General features: G+C 37.0%; 1 gene segment (V, D, J or C); it reads left to right on the top strand.

The window, feature by feature from the left end:
• Positions 1-21,563, top strand: part of LOC131405474 (T cell receptor delta variable 1-like) — a 34,336-nt gene extending 12,773 nt beyond the window's left edge. Inside the window, 1 exon segment of the V gene segment in view lies at positions 21,454-21,563. Within this exon segment, the coding sequence occupies positions 21,454-21,563 (110 nt within the window).

The raw sequence follows: 21,563 nt of genomic DNA, 5'->3' as shown, positions 1-21,563 counted from the left end.
CTTTCTTGAGTAGTACAATTCACTCGCCTTAGAATTGAAGCTTAATTTAAATGGCACACATACGTGATACGGTATTGTCTGTGTGGAAAAGGTTTTAATATAAATTACATATCTTAGCACTTTGAAATATTCATTCTTACTTTGTAAGTGATATACAGTTACTATAAAACTTTGTAGATAATTTTTGGGGCAAGTTCTGACGATCTATAAGCTGCATAATTATAATCCTTTCTAGTTAGTTATTCCAGAAATTTTTAAGTTTAAGATTTAGAGACACTTTGCCATAAAAGAATATTAAAATATTGGAAAGCTTATTTGATAACTTATGAAGAAAATATCTACTATTTTATTATTTAATATGAAATAAACAACACATTTTGTATACATTTCCAATCTTTATAGCACGTTAACAGAGTCATCAGGATAAGTAGACCTCCATATACAATTCTTATGGGGATATCTAAGACAAGGAAACTTCTAGTTAGTAAACAAATGCACTAAAATATGAGTATAAAAGATAGATTTTTAAAATGTTTAAAATATGTCATATGTCTAGTTATGACTTCCAATTGCATTTTGTGACATGTTTCATACAGTAGGATATTAAAATCGACCTGGGCATTAGTTTTCTAGGGCTGCCATACCATAGACTGGGTGGCTGAAACAACAGAATTTTTTTTTTCTCAGACTCTGGACTCTAAGTACAAGATTAAGGTGTTGGCAGAGTTGGTTTCTTTGAGGTCTGTCTCCTTGGCTTGTAGATGGCCAACTTCTCACTGTGTCTGCACATGGTCTTTTGTCTATGCCCTACATGTCTGTGTCCAAATTTCCTCTTTCTGTAAAGACATCAGTCATACTGGATTAGGACCTACCCAAATGACCTAATTTTACCTTAATACCTCTTTAACGGCCCTGTCTCCAAATACAGTCACATTCTGAGGTACTGGGGGTCAACCTAGGAATAACAGCCTCCTAAGTAAGTAAATGTGAAGTTTACAAACAACACAGTTGAGGTCTCCCTTGATTAAAATTTCCCCTAATTTCTGGTGCACAAAATGATTACATATAATTTTGATGAAGAGGTTTCCCACCTCCTCTTAATGTATTTTTAGAAGACCTTGAAATACGCATTTAGAAGTCATTCATAAAAGTCATTCACACTTGGCAACTTTATTCTCTACTATATCAGATTATGGGATGTCCTCAATTTTAAGTTTATCCTTTTCTGTAAATAAATCTTAGTTTCTTCTTGGTATTTGATCTCTTCAATTTTCCCTTTTTCTCATTCTCTTTTCTGTCTGAATATTAACTTTTTAAAACTTTTCTGCCTTTTTCTTCTTTTTTTTAATTAGATCTCACTTTTGCAGAAGTTAATCTGGTTCACTAACTTGGTGTCTCTGAGACTCCTCCTTTACTGCCCCTTCAGCAGAATTGACCTTCCTTTGGGGTATCTCTTTGGTGGGCGTGGTGGGTTAGTGGGTGAGGGAGGGGGCTTCAGCCTTTGCACAAAGGGGCAGCGGGAAGAATCCCACCGTGTGTGCTCAGTTTTCTTGGTTATTTTCTTTTAGGTTTGTCTCATAAGCAGTTTGTAGCAAGATTTTTAATTTTGATTCAATTGAAAATTATCTCTTTATATATGTTTTGATTACTGATATATGTGGACTCATTTTTTCTACTATAAATTTGATTTTATTTCAATCTTTTATCCTCCTGGAAACACAAGTTAGCATACACTATATATATTTGTTTTTATCTACATCAATTATTTCTCTCTGATCACTTCTAGCTCTTCATCGTCACTATTTGGACTCATTTCTAAGTTTTTGGTTTTGCTCCATATACTCTTGTTTTCTTTCTTTTCTTTTCTAGCCTGTCTTCTATTGCGTTGATAAAGTTTTCCTTTTTCTCCATGCTGATTTAAAAATGGTAAAATGTATTTTGATTCCTATGACAAATATCCTTAAAGTTCATATATATACTTGACCATATATTTTTCTGTGCCCAATGTTATCTAACATTTCCTCTTGTATATAGCACTCCTTCTCCTTGCGTGTACTTTTTCGCTTGCTGATTTACTATCTTTAAGATTACCTCAGTGGCTGGTTGGAGAAGACTAAACACCAGTTATATGTCGAGATGATAGTTTCAAATAAAATTTATCAAATGAGTTGATAAACTACAATTCCACTGCACATCAAGGAAAATGATTTAAAAAAACAATAATCAGAACATGAATTCACTGCGGTCTTCCTCAGAGCCTTTGTCCCTGATCTTCCCTTTGTCTAGAGTGATTTTCACATATCAGCTTATGGTTCGTCCCTTTACTTCTTCCTAGTCTCTGCCCCGAGAGAAACTTGCATGTGTGAATAAAGAGGAATACTCAAAAAGGTTTACTGCAGTGCTGTATTTCATACACAAACAACCAAAAAAATCATCATCTTAAGTGTTCATCAGTAAGGAACGGCTGTATGAATAACAGTATATCCATAATGTAGAATACAAGTTTGAGTATCAATTTTATAAAGCAAGTTACAGAAAGGTATGCAAAATATGTATTATTTTGTATTAAATGAAAACCTATAAATAAAATGCTATATATTTTCTGTTGATTCGTATATTTGGTGCATGTATGCGAATCTACAGTAAAACACCTGGACTCATCAACTCCAAGTTGATGTGTGATGAAAAGATCAAATTGGGAGTAGTAGTCAAAGGGGATTTTAGTCTATACATAAAGTTTTATTAGTTTAGTAATTCATATATTCATGAATTCCTTCTAATGTTAAAATTAATAAAAAGTCATAAAAGCTATCATAAAGGTTTATCCATATTCTCCTCTATTCTTCTCATTGAAAAAGAGGGAAAGGAGAAAATGACTTCTTCAAAAGATTTTTGTCCAACCCCCCCAAGCATAAGTATTTCTCCCTCCTCTGGGATCATACAGCTTTTAGTTCTCACTTCTCTTAGGGCCCTACTCTTTGACTCTATTGTAGTGATGTATATTTTTGTCTCTGTAAACTACTGCCTCATTCCTTTTATATATTCTTAAAACCTAGTAAATTATCTCATTTGTGGTAAAACATCAGCAAATGTTTAGGGATTTATGTTGAACTAAGTAAAAGAAATCAAATAGCACAACATGAGAATTGCCAAATTATTTTAAGATATTAATTGCCATCTAATAACATTATAAAGTAGAAATTGGTTCGTTTTTAATCCCCATTCAATCTAATCAGGTATTTTGTTTTCTGACAATCTGCAATTCCTTCATCAGGAAACATAGACTGAATGTTGCTGCTGGTTGTGTGGCTGCTGCGTCAGTTGGTCTTAAGTGGTTTTTGTTAACGGTGTCAGTCCACTAGGGGGCACTCTAGGTTTTACAAGAAAGACTTTTCTGACGGTCCTAGAGCATTGAACATAAGATAGGAGACCAGAGACCATGTGAGTCAGTCAAATTATAGACAGCAAAGGTGGGGAGACGATGAGTAGTATTTGTGTAAAGTTCATTTCACATTTTCAGTTCTGCCATTCTATCCAAAGCTCAGAAAGCTGGAGCCCATAAGTCTATAAATCCACTGCAGGATGATTCTCTGAGCAGATGTGTGGGGATAGAAATATAACTGGGCATTGTGAGCATGGAAGCTCAACAGAAAACATCTGCATTACCTGTTTTCAATTTTTGAACTTTATGACTAAAGTTTCGGAAATCCATGGACCTAGAAATTATTCCAATACCTGAGGTATCTTTCATATACCTCCCCTGAGAGTAGAAGGAACAAGAATAACAAGGAGAAAAGAATAAAATATAAAGTAAAAAAACAAGAAACATGAATAGAAGGAGAAGGCAAAGGACAATATTTAACTTGATTAGCAATGTGTAGCCAATGTTTGTCTGGACATTGGAGAGGGGAGAGGTGGAAATGAAGCCAGAGTGGACATTATACACGTATCTTATTTTTCACCAACTGGACTCTTTGGAATCATTTTCTATGCAGATGATGACTGTATGTCTTGTGTTTCTAGAACTCACCTTATTTCAAGAAAATATATTTTATTCTTCAATACACAATGCATGCTATCATATTGTTTTCATTTATAAGAATTTTCATATAACTAGATTCTTAATTCTACGTAAAACTTGCAATTTTGGAAATGGGGTCACTCTTCCTAGGCTCTGCTTAAAGGTTTCATGATTCTTCAAGGCTCTACTTAACCAAACTGAGACACCAGTTCTTTTCAAAAGTATGATCCCCTCTTCCTCACACAGTAACTCATAAACTTCTCTTACATAAAGTCTTTTAAGAAAAAAGTACTTTATAACTTCATATATTAGAAATATTTCCCTTACCTTCCTGTACTGTTTAATCCACAATTTTGGAGACATCAGTCAAAGAGCAGTCTCACCAGGACACTGTGGGTGGAGTTTCCTATTAAGTGAATGACAGAGCTCAGATGCGATTGGTGCTCAGTGATTCTCTTGGAACATATTGACTGCAAGAACAAAATTTGCCTGGACCCAAGATTTGACACCCTGCAGTGCAGGGGTGAAGACACCACAGCAACTGGGCAAAGAATCATGAAGAGACACTGGGGAGCTCTGCTGGGGCTTCTGTGGGTCTAGGTTTGCTATGAGGTGGAGAACTCCCAGACAGGGGACTGGGGCATGTTCCACAGCTGACAGTGGGAGGAAGGGAAGGGAGAGCTGACACAGAGCTCCTAGAGGGTCCTACATCCTCATGGTGTTTCTTGGGATATTTTACAGATTTACAAACTGAATCAATGACTCCTCAGTGACATCATTTGTGTATGTTTTTCTCTTTCCAAACAGGGGTGCGAGGGGTGAATGTTGAGCAGAGTCCTTCAGCCCTGAGCCTCCAGGAGGGAACCAGCTCTACTCTGAGATGCAGTTTTTCTACCACTGTGACCTATATGCAGTGGTTCCGACAGAATTCTGGGGGCAGCCGCATCAGTCTGTTTTTCATGACTTAAGGAATGAAGTAGAATGGAAGATTAAACTCCTCAATGAATTCTAAGGAACTCTATAGTACCCTACACATCACAGCCTCCCAACTGAAAGATTAAGCCACACCTCAGACCTACTAGATTGCACGTGGATGTGAAAATGGTCTTGGACTTCCATAATGTGGGCAATTTCTCCCCAGTCTCACACCAGTCCACATTGCACAAACCAGTCCTCAATAAATATTTGCTTCCTTAAACAGTATAAAAGAATTTTAGAGCTAGAAGTGCCCCTAGAAATACTTTAGTCCAACTTCATTTTACAAAGACAGAAACTAAATCCTAGATGACACTATGAAACAATTGGACAGTAAGTGAGCTGTGAGTGGAAAGAAACTGGATTTCCTCACTTCCTCTTTAGAATTCTTTCCCCTGCTTCCTTCCTGCAGGACCATACCGCTGAGCAAAGTGAAACCATCTAATGCAAGCCCAGCCACTCAGGTTTCTGTAGTTGGGGTCTGGGAAAGTTGTGGTCCAACTTGCCCCGGGGATGGCTAACTGTGTTACAAGTAACATATGGAACAATATGCTGAACAGAGCATATTCAATCTATAACATTCACTTCTGGGTACATTACTGAAAAGGGCAAATATTGACGTTTAAGAAGAGGGAAATTGGCCTAATGTAGGATTTGGGAATTCTATCCTACTGAAGATGGATGAGAGAATAGAGGAAGATATTAGAAGACGGAAGTTGATGCTGTAAAACTACACATTTTATAGTTACATACAAATTTATACGTTGATTTGTGATTCTTCATCAGAGATGTTCTTAAATCTTTAAGGACGTGAAACGTAGATGAAGGATTATATATATTCTCCATAACTCCAGAGGATCAGTGAGTACAAATCACAGGAAAGGGATTTCCACTTCTGGAAATGATATTTGATTTCTCATCAAATCTTGATGAGAAAGGGATCTTTCTTCATTTCTCAGGGCTCACTTCTCATGATGAGTTCGTTAGGATCAATTACCTATTTGTACTATTCCCCTAGCAAACACAGGCAATATTTAGGCTTACCTAGATTTTTTTCTTAGAGAGGAAATTGGAAAATACCAAGTTATTAAAGTAGATGAGACAGGGTATTTGAAAGAGGGAGATAATTCTGGAAATTTACAGGACTGAAGATCTTTATCGATGCCTTAAGGAAAGAACATTATAGTGAAGTTTCAGAGAAAAATGATAAGAGTACTGAAGTTGAGCAAGCAATAGCCAAGACAGCAGAAATCCATGCCAGGAAAACTGGCTTATACTTTTGAGGAACTTCCACTAAGGATATGAATCAGTCATTGCATTTAGCATATGCCATCCATTTTTATATCAGAAAATAAGAGCACTTGTAGAATAAACATACATATGGTTATATTTTTGAATCTGCAGCCTGATGTTTTCTCAGAGTTTCTACTCTTTCTCTCAATACTTTGCAGTATATAATCCACATAGCAGTAGGAATAGATTTCTTAAAGCATGTCAGATTTCTCATTGCAAATCAATCCATTCTACTGGTCAAACTGTTTCCTAACTCATGGAATTTTTCCCCCCGCTCCCTTATCATTGAGAGTTGATCCTTTATCTCTTATCATAATTGTCTTTACTGAAGGAAGTTTCCGCCTTATGACTGTTGGTACTGTCAGTTCCCTGGGAATAGCAAGGTCAACTTAGAGAAGCAGAGTCTGAGATAATTGGTACTTGAAATATTACATGTTCTTCTCTCTTTTACTCTGATCTTTGGCTTACACGTTGCTTTTAGAAAGAGTTTTTCTCTATAACAGACAAATGATGATGGTAGATTTGGCTGAAAGGGAAGGTTGTATATTTTCTTTGTTTAAGAGAGTGAATCATGGTGCTTTCCTGATTTCAAACATGTATACCAGGCCTATTGTTGAATAAATAGCAACATCATCTTCCTCTTTCTAATTTATTAACAATGACTTAGTAGTGTGCAGAGATGTAAATCTTGATCTCTAAATTCTTACTGTGCATTTAATCTCTGATATAAGACCTAATTTGTTTGATCTATTGCTGCCTTTATGAGTTTGAGTCTCTCATAGGCACAGGGTAAGGGAAGACTATTTATTCAATGAATTCAGTAATTAGAGATGTGACCACAAGATGGTAGTGTACCTCTGCTGATGCAGAATATGTAGTGTTTGTTTTAGTGGATTCTGAATGAACAGGCTTATGGCAGAAGCTGAGTCTTTCTGTTATTGGCTGTGTAGAGAAGTGAGAAACCACTGTGACAATAGAGAAAAGAAGGGACAATCTAATAATAGAAGTACTTCTGCTGGCTGGAGATTACAAGTGTATGATTGATCCTAATTGGAAGGAACAATGAAGACATCCATTCAAGCTTTATTCATGTTCTTGTGGCTGCAGCTGGACTATGAGTTTAGGGATTTGGGGAAACAGAGTATATTAGAAGATATTCTTTAGAAGTCCAGGAAGGAAACTGGCTTTATTCAGGTTTCCTCTAGTTACCATAGAAAAGGAAAAGTAAATTCTGGGGTATGATGACCTGTCAAACCTCTCCTTCATCTGAATTTTCCTTTCTGCATAGGGGTTAGCTAAGGAGAGAATGTGGAGCAGCATCCTTCTACACTGAGTGTCCAGAAGGGACACAGCTGTGTTATCAACTGTACTTATTCAGACAGTGTCTTGTCTTACTTCGCTCGGTATAAGCAAGAATGGGGAAAAGGCCCCCAGCTCATTATAGACATTTGTCCAAATATGGGCAAAAAAGAAGACCAAAGACTCACTGGTTTATTGAATAAGATGGCCAAACAACTCTCTCTGAACATCACAGCCACTCAAACTGGAAACTCAGCTGTCTACTTCTGTGCAGTGAACACATTGCTTCCCAGGCACCTGCAACCTGTACTCACACCTGTGACTGGGGCAGCCCCCTTTCCTTTAGGACCGACCTTCAATTGTAGCATTTGTCATATTGTTTGTCTGCAAGTGGATACTAATGTATTAGACATCGAAAGCATATAATAATAAGATTAGGTTCAAGATGACCCAGAAAGAGTTAGAACATTTTGTTGGATGACTGTTGCCTAATGGATTCCTGAAGGGAGTTAATGATGTTTTATTTTGAATTTGGGCTTTGAAGATGACTTTACATTTACTATTCAGACTCTTCTCATATTAATAAATCCTTAGTAACAATATCACATTCCTATTATGGATGAAGTAACTCTTGTTAATTAAAGACGTTTAACTCTCGTCTTTCCAAAATTGCATGTATTTTTTATTGATGTTTTAATAGTTTATAACATTGTGAAATTTTGGGTTGTACATTTTTGTTTGTCCCTCACCATATATACGTCTCCCTTCACCCCTTGTGCCCACCTGCTACCCCCATTACCCCTGGTAACCACAATACAGTTTTCTCTGTCCATGTGTTGGTTTATATTCCACATATGACTGAGATCATAGAGTGTTTGTCTTTCTCTTTCTGGCTTATTTCACTTAATATAATACTGTCCAGGCCCATCCATGTTGTTGTAAATGGGACAATTTTGTCTTTTTTTATGGCCGAGTAGCATTCCATTGTATATATATACCACATTTTCTTGAGACAATCACCAGTCAAGGGACACTTAGGTTGCTTCCACTTCTTGGCTATAGTGAATAATGCTGCAATGAACATAGGGGTGCATAAGCCTCTTTGGATTGCTGATTTCAGATTCATTAGATAGATTCCCTGTAGTGGGATAGCTGGATCATAGAGTATTTCTATTTTTAATTCTTTGAGGAATCTCCATACCATTTTCCATAGAGGCTGCACAAGTTTGCATTCCCACCAGCTGCGTATGAGGGTTCCTGTTTCTCCACATCCTCTCCAACACTTGTTTTTTGTCTTGGTGATTATAGCTATTCTAACGGGTGTGAGGTGATATCTTAGTGTTGTTTTGATTTGCATTTCCCTGATGATTAGTGATGTTGAGCATCTTTTCATGTGCCTATTGGGCATCTGTATATCTTCTTTGGAGAAGTGTCTGTTCATTTCCTCTGTCCATTTTTTGATTGGGTTGTTTGTTTCTTTGTTGTTTCTTTGTGTGAGTTCTTTATATATTACGGAGATTAACTCTCTGTCAGATATATGTCTTGCAAATATTTTCTCCCAGCTGGTGGGTTGTCTGTTCATCTTGATTCTGGATTCATTTGTCTTGTAGAAGCTCTTTAATCTGATGAAGTCCCACTTGCCTATTTTTCTTTATTTTCCCTAGTCTGGGTAGGCATGTCATCTGAAAATATTCCTTTATGACCAATGTCAAATACTGTATTGCCTATATTTTCTTCTATGAGTTTTCTAGTTTCAGGTCTCGCCTTCAGGTCTTTGATCGATTTTGAGTTAATTTTTGTGAATGTTGCAGATGGTCCACTTTCATTCTTTTGCATGTGGCTCTCCAGTTATCCCAACACCATTTATTGAAGAGAATTTCCTGTCTCCATTGTATGTTCTTAGCTTCTTTGTCAAAAATTAGCTGTCTGTATATGTGTGGTTTTATTTCTGGGCTTTCAATTCTGTTCCATTGATCTGTGTGTCTGTTTTTGTACCAGTACCATGCTGTTTTGATTACTGTTGCTTTGTAGTAAGTTTTGAAGTCAGGGATTGTCACACCTCCTGCTTTGTTCTTTTTTCTTAGGATTGCTTTAGTTATTCGGGGTCTTTTGTTGCCCCATATGAATTTTAGTATTCCTTTTTCTATTTCCTTGAAGAATGTCATTGGGATTCTGAATATGATTGCATTGAATCTGTAGATTGCTTTGGGTAATATAGACATTTTAACTATGTTTATTCTTCCAATCCATGTGCATGGGATGTCTTTCCATTTCTTTATGTCATCATCAATTTCTTTCAGTAATGTCTTGTAGTTCTCATTGTATAGGTCTTTCACCTCCTTGGTAAGATTTATTCCTAGGTATTTTATTCTTTTTGATGCAATTGTAAATGGTATTATCTTTTTGAGCTCTTTTTCTGTTAGTTCTTTATTAGCATACAGAAATGCGACTGATTTTTGTAGACTGATTTTGTACCCTGCGACTTTGCTGTAGTTGTTGATTATTTCTAATAGTTTTCCAATGGATTCTTTAGGGTTTTCTATATATAAAATCATGTCTTCTGCGAAGAGTGAGAGTTTCAATTCTTCATTGCCTATTTAGATTCCTTTTATTCTTTTTTCTTTCCTAATTGCTCTGGTCAAAATCTCCAGTACTATGTTGAATAAGAGTGGTGAGAGTGGGCAGCCCTGCCTCATTCCTGTTCTCAGTGGAATGGCTTTCAGTCTTTCCCCATTGAGTATGATGTTGGCTGTGGGTTTGCCACAAATAGCCTTTATTATGTTGAGGTACTTTCCTTCTATACGCATTTTGTTGAGAGTTTTTTTATCATACATGGATGTTGGATCTTGTCAAGTGCCTTCTTTGCATCTGTTGAGATGACCATGTGGTTTTTATTCTTTGTTTTGTTGATGTGGTATATCATGTTGATTGATTTGCAGGATGTTGAACCATCCCTGCATCCCTGATATAAATCCCACTTGATCATGGTGTATGATCTTTTTAATGTAATGCTGTATTTGGTTTGCCAATAATTTGTAGAGGATTTTTGCATCTATGTTCATCAGCGATATTGGCCTGTAATTTTCCTTCTTTGTATTCTTTGTCTGGCTTTGGTATCAGAGTGATGTTGGCTTCGTAGAATGAGTCAGGAAGTGTTCCATCTTCCTCTATTTTTTGGAATAGTTTGAAAAGGATGGGTATTAAATCTTCTTTGAATGTTTGGTAAAATTCACGGGAGAAGCCATCTGGTCCTGGACTTTTAATTTTTGGGAGGTCTTTGATTACTATTTCAATCTCTTTACTTGTGATTGGTCTATTCAGATTCTCCACTCTTTTTGGTTCAGTTTTGGGAGGTTGTATGAGTCTAAGAATTTATCCATTTCTTCTAGATTGTCTAATTTGTTGGCATATAATTTCTCATAGTATTCTCTTATAATCCTTTGTATTTCCATGGTATCCATTGTAATTTCTCCTCTTTCATTTCTAATTTTATTTACTTGAGCCTTATTTCTTTTTTCTTGGTGAGTCTGGCTAATGGTTTGTCCATTTTGTTTATCTTCTCAAAGAACAAACTCTGTTTCATTAATCCTTTCTACTGTTTTTTTGGTCTCAATTTCATTTATTTCTGCTCTGATTTTTATTATTTCTCTCCTTCTGCTGACTTTGGGCTTTGTTCTTCTTTTTCTAGTTCTGTTAGGTGTAATTTAAAGTTGCTTATTTGGGCTTTTTCTCGTTTGTTAAAGTGGGCTTGTATCGCTATGTGTATTCCTCTCAGGACTGCTTTTGCTGCATCCCATATGATTTGGTATGGCATATTTTCATTTTCATTTGCTTCCAGATATTTTTTTGATTTCTCCTTTAATTTCATCAATGATCCATTAGTTGTTCAGTAGCATGTTGTTTAATCTCCACATTTTTGTCACTTTCCAAGTTTTTTTTTTTTCATGGTTGATTTCCAGTTTCATGGCATTATGATCTGAAAAGATGCTTGTTATGATTTCAATCTTCTTAAACTTATTGAGGCTTGCTTTGTTTCCCAACATATGGTCTATCCTTGAGAATGTTCCATGTGCACTTGAGAAGAATGTGTAGTTGGCTATTTTTGGGTGGAGTGCTCTGTATATGTCTACTAGGGACATCTTGTCCAGTTTTTCATTTAAGTCCACTGTTTCTTTATTGACTTTTTGTCTGGATGATTTATCCATTGATATAAGTCAGGTATTAAGATCCCCTATATTATTGTGTTGCTGTTAATATCTCCTTTTATGTTTGTTAATAGTTGCTTTATGTACTTTGGTGCTCCTATGTTGGGTGCATATATATTTATAATTGATATGTCTTCTTGGTGGAGTGTCCCTTTTATCATTATATATTTCCCTTCTTTGTCTCTCTTAACCTGTTTTATCTTGAAGGCTACTTTGTCTGATATGAGTATGGCAACACCTGCTTTCTTTTGTTTGCCATGAGCTTGGAGTATTGTCTTCTATCGTTTCACTCTGAGCCTGTGCTTGACTTTAGAGCTGAGATGTGTTTCCTGGAGGCAGCATATTGTTGGGTCTTGCTTTTTAATCCATCCTGCCACTCTGTATCTTTTGATTGGAGAGTTCAATCCATTTACATTTAGGGTAATTATTGATATATGAGGGCTTAATGTTGCTGTTTTGTCACTTATTTTACAGTTCTTTTGCATTTCCTTTGTTTCCTGTCCCATTTGTTTTGGAATGCCAATTCAGTTTGGCATTCAAAGAGAAAACAAAGTTTTCTCTTTGTTTATCATATGTGATTTTGTTTTGATTATTTGTTTAGTGGTTGCCTTGAGATTTTTATAAAAAGTCTTGTGTATGAGATAGTCTGTTATCTGATGGCCTCTTATTTCCTTATACTAAGTCAATTCAATCACTTTCCTCTTCTCCTTCTAAGTCCTTCTTGTTATAGCTTATTCTATGTTGTGTTGTGGGTGTGTGTTTACAGTGATGAGGTTATATTTGCTTTTGGTGAATTCCTTCCTTTGATCTTTGATTTTGGTATTTAAGTGGTTGCTAACCTATTCCCGTAAAGATATACTATTTTTCTGATTTTGTCTACCTATTTTCCTCCTTGCTCCAAGCTTTGTATTCCTTTTCTCTTCTTTTTTTCAGGCCTGAGGGCCTTCTTGAGTATTTCTTGTAGTGGGGGTCTCGTGGCCATGAACTCCCTTAGCTTTTGTTTATTTGGGTAAGTTACTATTTCTCCATCATATTTGAAGGATATTTTTGCTGGATAGAGTATTCTTGGCTGAAAGTTTTTGTCTTTCAGCATTTTGAATATATCATTCCAGTCTCTCCTAGCATGTAAAGTTTCTGTTGAGAAATCCACTGAGAGCCTGATGGGAGTTCCTTTGTATGTTATTTTTTGTTTTTGTCTAGCTGCCCTTAATATTGCTTCTTTGTCATTGACTTTAGCCATCCTTACCACTATATGTCATGGAGTGGGCCTTTACCTGTTGACATATTTAGGTGACCTATTGGCTTCACTTACTGGTATTTCCTGCTCTTTCTCCAGATTTGGGAAGTTCTCAGCTATTATCTCCTTGAATAGGCTCTCTGTTCCTCTTTCCCTCTCGAATACCTATAATTCTTATGTTACATTTCCTAATAGAGTCATATATTTCTTGAAGACTTTCTTCATTTCTTTTTAGTCTTAGTTCTCTCTCCTCTTCCATCTGGAGCATATCCGTATTTCTATCCTCTACAATGCTAATTATTTCCTCCATAATGTCTGCTCTGTTTTTTAAAGATTCCAGATTCTCCTTTATCTCCTCCTTTGTGTTCTTCATCTTCATCAGTACTGATTGGTTTTTCTTTATGATTTCAATCTCTTTTGTGAAGAAATTCCTAATCTTATTGAACTGTTTGTGTTGTCTCATATTTCGTTGAGTTTTTTTTATGATAGCTATTTTGAAATCTCTGTCATTTAGGTTATGGATTTCTGTGTCTTCAGGGTTGGTTACTGGGTACTTGTCATTTTCCTTCTGGTCTGGTGATTTCATGTACCTTTGCCTTGTAGTTCCTTTATTCACTTTGTTTTTCCTTATCCTGGAAATATCTGGTTACAATTTCCACCCACCGCCACTGTGTGGGGGTTAAGGGCTGTGTAATCTGAGACCCCTGCACTCTGCCCGGGCTGCACGTTGCAATCCGCCAGCCACTTGGTCTGGTCTGGTCGGCTGAGCTGCAGTGTCCGGTATGAGGGTGGGGCTCTCTCTTTTGACCACTGGATCCCTGGCATGGGGGGCTTCTCGCTCGCCCCTTGTTATCCGCTCTCCTTGGGTACACAGATGTTGATGGTACCGCTGTAGCAGTCCTGAATCCTCTGTGTGGGAGTTTCCACTGGCTGAGGAGCCGGAAGAGCTACGGTTTCCCCACAGAGGGCCGCCCCTCCCCCCTCTCTGGGAGCCTCACGACCGGGATCACTGATCTGTTGGGGAGGGAGAGGAGTTCCCTTTACCTCTCCCACTTCCTCCTGGGGCCCCAGCATGGTCCACTCTCAGATGTGTAGCAGTGTGAATCTTTCCAATCTTCCTTTTCACTGTCTAGGAGTCCATTGTTGATCTGTGACTGTTACTTTTGTTGTATCTTATCGGGGGAAGAGTTTATGGGAAAGCTCACTCCACCATGATGCTGACGTCACTCTCGCATGTATTTTTTTCTCACTATAAAACTTTACATGCTAAATATATCAAATATGACTGTGAAGTTGATAATCTGCACCCAGATGATTTATTGCTAGTATTTGGTGCATTCTCTTGATAAATTCTAGTATAATTGGGATTCTGAATTTCCCACTTAATATTATATCTTGAACTGAGCATTCCCAATTTCATCACCTTCTTCCCTAACACTGGCTTTTAATAGGTCTTTGAGAGATTTTCATGTCACAATTATATTTTGATTTTCTTCCTCTCTATATTTTTGTGATAAAATTTGTGCTCTGACCAGTTTCTAGTTCAGCAAATGTGACTTAGATTTTCCTTTAGAGCACAGTGGCATATATAGTGTTTGTGTGTTTGAGAGAAATTAAAATAGGAAGTGATTTATTCAAGAATGTGAGTTTAGGATTAGACTCAGAAAACTCATCTTCTTTTTCAAAATTTTGTTACTGTATGTTCATATTTACTGTCATAGAATTTAGAAAGGACAGTTGTGTCTTTTAATCACTGCTACCTAGCACACACTTGATAATCTACTACATATACAAAATTTTAATTTAAGCTTTTTTTTTAATTCTTTTTTTTTTGAGGAAAATTGGCTCTACACTAACATCTGTTGCCCATCTTCCTCTTTTTTTTTTTCTTTATTTTCTCTCCAAAGCCCCAGTACATAGTTGTTTATCATAGTTGTAGAGTTGTAGCTCTTCTATGTGAGATGCCGCCTCAGTATGGCTTGATGTGTGGTGAGTAGGTCCATGCCCAGAATCTGAATGGGTGAACCCTGGGCCACCAAGGAGGAACATGTAAACTTAACTGTTGTGCCATTGGGCCGGCTCTGAAATTTTAATTTAAGCTTTGTGATTCAATTAAATTTATAAGTTGGTTTGTCAAGAATAAACTGAAAGTGTATATTTGACTATTGAAGAACATAGTATTTCTTTCCATTTATTTACATCTGTCTTCATAAATCTCTGTTTTAAGATAATTAAATTTTTGCTATACATTTCATTTTTTTATTACATTTATGATGAAATCTTTCTTCCTGAGATATATAGGAAAATTATTTTATACATTTATAATTCACCTGATATTAGTGGATTGCAGAAGGCATTTGGATTAATGTTTATTTTAGAGACAGCGTGTTACAAATTTCCTTACCTCATTTTATGTTTTGACTAAATTATACATTACTGTTTCTTTAAGAAAAGTTAATTCTTTTAGTGTTGTAGGTAAATGAAGAGAGACAAAAAATTTGCCTGAAAATTAATTCCCTCGTTGTTCCACTCCTGGTCAAGGGTAGGCTATTCTCGAGATCCCTCATAGTCTTCCTCAGGATGGCTGTAACTGGCAATTGGTGTGGTGAGATGATACCTCTTGGCTGAGTTATGATTGTTAGTTATTAGTTAACTGGTTTGTTCTTGCAGGAAGAGTCATGAGATTAAGTTACATTTAAAACATCTGAAGAAGAAAGGTCAGTATTGTACCCCAGCCCTTCAATCACCTGTGGTTATTTTCCTCACTAAAGCCACTAGCTCCTGTCCGGTAGAAGCAAGTTGAGTCTTGATTGTCCATTTCCTTCAAGACTGACAATGGAGTGAGAAGGAAAAATGACTCACATTTTTATTATTTTATTCTTCTTATATCCAGGTTAGAAGAAAGAGGGTGAAATTACTATTGGCTCACCTGCTTTATCAGACTGAGGTGAGAATTTATACAATGGAAGAAAAAAGTTGTCTAGCCAGAGTGCACAGATTCAGTACATAGTTGTCTCAGATCTAGACACATTCAAGCTTTCAACCTTCACCATGGTATGTGTATCTGTTTCTACCACCTCTGGACAATTTACCACAAGCTTGGTGGCTTAAAACAACAGAATTTTTTTCTCTCATAGTTCTGGAGACCAGAAGCTGAAATTATATTCACTGGGCTGACTTCAAGTTGTCAGCAGGGCTGCACCCACTCCAGAGGCTCTAGGGGAGAATCTGTTCTTTGCCTCCTCCAGCTCTGGTTGGATGCTGGCATTTCTTGGCTTGTGGCCACATCACTCCAATTTTTGCCTCCATGGTCTCCTTGGCTTCTCTCGTAGCTGAAAGTCCGTCTCAGTGTCTTAAAAGTAAACACGTAATTGTGTTTAGGTCCCTATAATCCAGGATTATCTATCCATCTCAAGATCCTTAACTTAACCATATCTTCAAAGTTTTCTTTTTTTTCCATGTAAGGTAACACTCATAGATTCCAGGGATTAGCACCTGATTTTGTTTTCTTTACCCATTATTTTGCCTATCACATTTGGCACGGCTGGTGCTTTTCTTTTCCAATTTGAGAAAATAACATACATATTAGGCAGAATCTAGCCATGAAAATAGAAACCACATCAATTACTTTATTTTATTTTCCCAGTGTTTTAAATTTTTATTTAAAAAAGTCACATAGGAAAATTGATTATATGTACACAGTTATATCTGTGAATTCTGAATTTTAATATATAGTATAGATTCAAATAATCATCACCGAACCATGATATGAAAGAGTTTCATTGATCTCTAAAACTCCCTCATGCTATCATATTGTAATTATACCCACTTGCACCCCTAACTCCTTGAAACTTTGATTTGTCCTTTTATATTTTTATCTTTTGAAGAATGTTAAATTAATGGAACCATACAATAAAAAACCCTTTTGAGAAGTCTGCATCTTGGTGAGAGGAAGCAATACCACTGGGCACATGCATGACCCCCAATTCTGTCATCACTTTCAGTTTTTTCTACACCTGATGTTTTGAACTTTTAAGTTATTTTATAGGAAAACTCATCATTTCAAGTGTTTGAATTCCTTTGAAGATTTGATTTACAGTTCTCCAAAACAAACGCTATGGCAATCGATAATGGACAGGTTCAGGGGAGTGTTAGACCAATTCATATAATCAGGTTGAGACATGTTCTTTATATAAGTCTAGCTATACATTCGTATATACTTTGGTATATGTATTCTAAATTTTTCTAACATTTTAAGACAAATTTTGTTGATGTAAATTCACTCTAGCCACTCTAATTTGTGTATAGTTATTATTTTGCTTTTCTGGGAGTTGATCTTACATAACATATCCAACAATTCTTCACTTTGTTGAACTAACAATGGGTTTGTAGAGCTGAACTATAGCATTAGTGTGGTTATTGTTTCAAGTAAAGCCAATATCTTAGCCAGGTATTTCATTAGTAAGAGAACAAAGTAGAGTAAATCAGAAATATATAACATTCTAACATTAGTGAGATAATACCTTCAAAAGGATGAAAAACAAAGAATGCAAAGGAAAGTATGACAATCATCTAGGTTCCAAACATCTAGGAGAATTCTCTTCTAATGGTCTTGGATGGAGCCATCTACTTTATGGCATTATATGTTGGTTTCAAGGATCTTGGGTCAGAACTCACATTCTGTGGACTGTCTGCTTCTGACCATTCTCTGGAGAACCTCAGTTTAAGATCTCTAATATAAATAACTATTCTATTTCTGTCAATTAAGGATGCATGATATTATATTAGTTGGCAAACATGTAACCAAGGGCCAATTTCTTGTATTTTATCTGCTGAACTGGTAATAAATATATTGCTCCAAGTAACTTAATTTCCACAAGCTCGATGGCAGTCTTTCTCTGGGGTTTTTTTTTTTTTTTTTTTTGGTGAGGAGATCAGCCCTGAGCTAACATCCGCCAATCCTCCTCTTTTTTTTTTTTGCTGAGGAAGACGGCCCTGGGCTAACATCGGTGCCCATCTTCCTCCACTTTATATGGGACGCCGCCACAGCATGGCTTACCAAGCAGTGCGTCGGTGCGCGCCCGGGATCCGAACCAGCGAACCCCGGGCCGCCGCAGCGGAGCGTGCGCACTTAACCGCTTGCGCCACCGGGCCGGCCCCTCTCTGGGGTGTTTTGAGAGTACCAAGTCACCGAGCGTAAAGTCATATAAAGGCTGATTAAATGAAAGGCTAGGAAATCAACCTCTGGCTGTTGATGAGAAGATTGAGTATCATGGGTTTATTTATCTAGCTCAGTTTATTAAAGATTGGAATATGTATGGTATGGGACATTCTGAGTAACATAGGCCTATCAGTGATCAGTTCATAGTGAGACAACACAAGATTTTGTGAGGGGAAGAATGCAGGGCCACGAGAGCTAAGATTAACAATGCATTAGGCCATATGAGTTCAAAGGTGTCTGCTACAGTAACTAATATCAGTTTTAATACTCCATTTATTCTTTCTACTTTTTCAGAGGATAGATATATGATAAGAAAAGTGAAGTTTCTGAATGAGGGAAAAACTATTCATAACTGTCCCAGAGAAATTTGCTCCCCTATATAGAGATAAATAGAAACGGCACAGGTAGTAAACACAAAATCATGTTGATTTTTAACTCTTGTGAGTGCTTTGGTTTTCTGACAGGAGTGTACTTCAACCCATCTAGAAAATAAAACACTATTACCAGTACATACTCATAACCCTTGGAGCGAATGCAATTGTGTAAGATCCTTTTGGAGATACTCAAATGTTTCCTTGGGATGGTATTCCAGTTCATATCCCACCTTTACAGTTTTTCTGGGATTTTGTTGGTTTCAAGAAAGGCTTGAACTTGTCCCATTCTCTGGTGTACGAGGAAAGTTTCCCCACCAGTGTTTGTTTAATGTTGCAGCCAATATGTCCCTACTGTGATGGTTGTGTCTGGAGGATTTTAGTAAATGTTCATTGGAGAACCTTTGGCTCCACCAGACAGCTGTCCTGGCTTTGATATATCTATCATCATGGATCAAACAAATCAATAATTCCTAGCATATCTTTACAAAATTGGGGGCCAAATTTTCTTCATCTAAGATGGAATTACTGAACTCTTCCATGGATTTGTCTTTATGTTCTCAAAGAAGAGGTGCATAAGGACTTTATTCAGAAAGTCATGTTTAGCATGATGATCTGATCAAGTATTTTTCCTCTAGCTTCTATAGTGTTTTTCATACTGTTAGACTTTGTCTTTATGACACAAATTTCTTTGAGTAGTATGAACACATCAAATAATTCATATATATGGTGTCCATTTTTAATAGGGATACATGAAATATCTGAGAAGGTTAAGAAAATGTTAGACAGTTAAGAAACTTCATCGTCTCCATAGTATTTGGAAGCTGTGAACTACGTTAAAAACATATTGACTAACACTGAGTCTAATTTCTTGTAAATTGACATGCTCAAGAGAGATCCACAAGTTCCACCACTTGAATTAATTCTGTTTCTGCTAAAAGATTGGATTTTATAAAGGAATCTCGAGTAGTTCTTGCTTAACCAGCGTAGTATTGTCTGTTTTCAATTGTTTAGATAATATTATTAAAAAAACTTATTAATGCAGAATTTGGTATGAGAGTGTCCAAAAGATCTGTTTTGGACATGGACACTTCTTGAAAGACATAAGTACAATCGTGAGATTCCTCTAATTGAGAAGTGTAACACAGTTGACTAATATGAGAAGAAATTAACAATATTTCCTAAATAATCAACCAATTGGTAGAAAACTGTTGGTCATCCTTAGATGGTTGAACAATTGGTACTCTATGCGGTATCATCAGATTTATTGGTGACCCAGTACAAGATCTGAAGATGCTTCAACTCATTTAGTTGAGGCTACAATTATTTTGAGACAAGGAGGATAACTTTGACTACTGTATAGAGAGATAGGTGTGATATGCAATGGGTATTTGTTGTTTGCTATGTTGTTGAGTAATATCCCTAGGGCATGGCCTTCCTTTTATATTCCTACACAAAGAAAAGTTTATTACAATCAGTGATCTTTTGATCACTGTTTGATCAGCTGTTTGATCAGCTGTTCTACGGAAAACTAAATAAAGAAGAGAAGGAGAGCTTTATGACAGGACTCAATGTCTGAGGGCCTCATTCTAGTCTACAATAAGAGAGATTAGTTTTTTTTTCCTCCTATTTGGACCCAAGATATGTAACTGGACAGACATTGATAGTGAGGAGGTATATTGCTATATCAATATGTAGGTTGAAAATGCTGCAGTGATTATTACAAACGGCTTTGCCTTCTTATCATAAAGTGATTTTTTGTTGCTGTTGTTCTTAGTGCCATTGAGTCAATTCCAACTCCTAGTGACCCTGTGTACATCAGAGTGGAACCATGCCTGGTCTTTTTGATACATCCTCTCACCTTCTGGTGCTATATCAGATAATGATCTGCTGCTATTCATTGGGTTCTCATGGCCAATCATTTTGGAAGTGCATGGCCACGTCCTTCTTCTTAGTCTTAGTTTGGAAGCTCCACTGAAACTTGCCCACCATGGGTGACCCCGCTGGCATAACTTTCAGCACCACAGCAACACACAGCCACTACAGAATGACAACCAACTAATGTGGGGTGTGATTCCCTGACTGGGAAACCAACCCAGGCCACCGCTGTGAGAGCGCTGAATCTTAATCATTAGACCAGGGCTGGTCGATTTATTTCTATCTTAGGTGAAAGAACAGTATACTAAGGTGTGAGGATACATGATTATTACGTTGCATATTGTTTCCACAATCCACTACATGTAGTATTTTAAAATAAGTGTCACCTACCCGGTTCTACCACAGGTGCAAACTCTGAACATAGCAGTTGGTCAAACCATCAATCTTCCATTCAATATAAAATTGTACCCATGTTTATTTTCAGATGTAATTGTTATCAGCTTAAGAGTTGGTTAATGCAAAAGGAAGTTTGGGTTGGGTGAGGCTACCAGTCAGTGCATAGAGAAGTTTGATGTGACCCACACCAACTTGTTACACCAGGAAACCCCTGTTTCCTGTTCTGGGGCAAAAGCAGCACATATCTAGCAATTCTTTCCTCACTCTGTCAAGCTCGCCTCACAGTGTAGAGCCCTGAAAATAAGAATAAGATATTTTCCGTCTAGTGGGAGAACTGAAACATGTTGTTCCTCAGACTTCTGAAGGTGGTCATGGCTTCAATGTGGCTAGGTAGGGATGGCCTCAGTGGGAATGTGCCTCCTCTATGACCTAAGGACCAAAGTTACAGGCAGTGTCTTGGGGATACCCTGGGAAGGAGGGATAGCTGGGTGTAAAGTAGGATTTCTTTGTCCCACACCACTTATCCTAAACCTCTGATTCTATCTTTTTTCCTTCAGGATCCAGTATTGCCCAGAAGGTAACTCAAGCCCAATCGGCAAATGTTAGTGCAGGAGAAGGAGGCTGTGATCCTGAACTGCAGATACGACACCAGTTCTGTCAGTTATAG

This window comes from Diceros bicornis, chromosome 5 (genome assembly GCF_020826845.1).
Source record: "Diceros bicornis minor isolate mBicDic1 chromosome 5, mDicBic1.mat.cur, whole genome shotgun sequence".
Taxonomy (NCBI): domain Eukaryota; kingdom Metazoa; phylum Chordata; class Mammalia; order Perissodactyla; family Rhinocerotidae; genus Diceros; species Diceros bicornis.
Note: the sequence above shows the minus strand (reverse complement) of the source record. Positions and strands in the feature narration are given on the sequence as shown.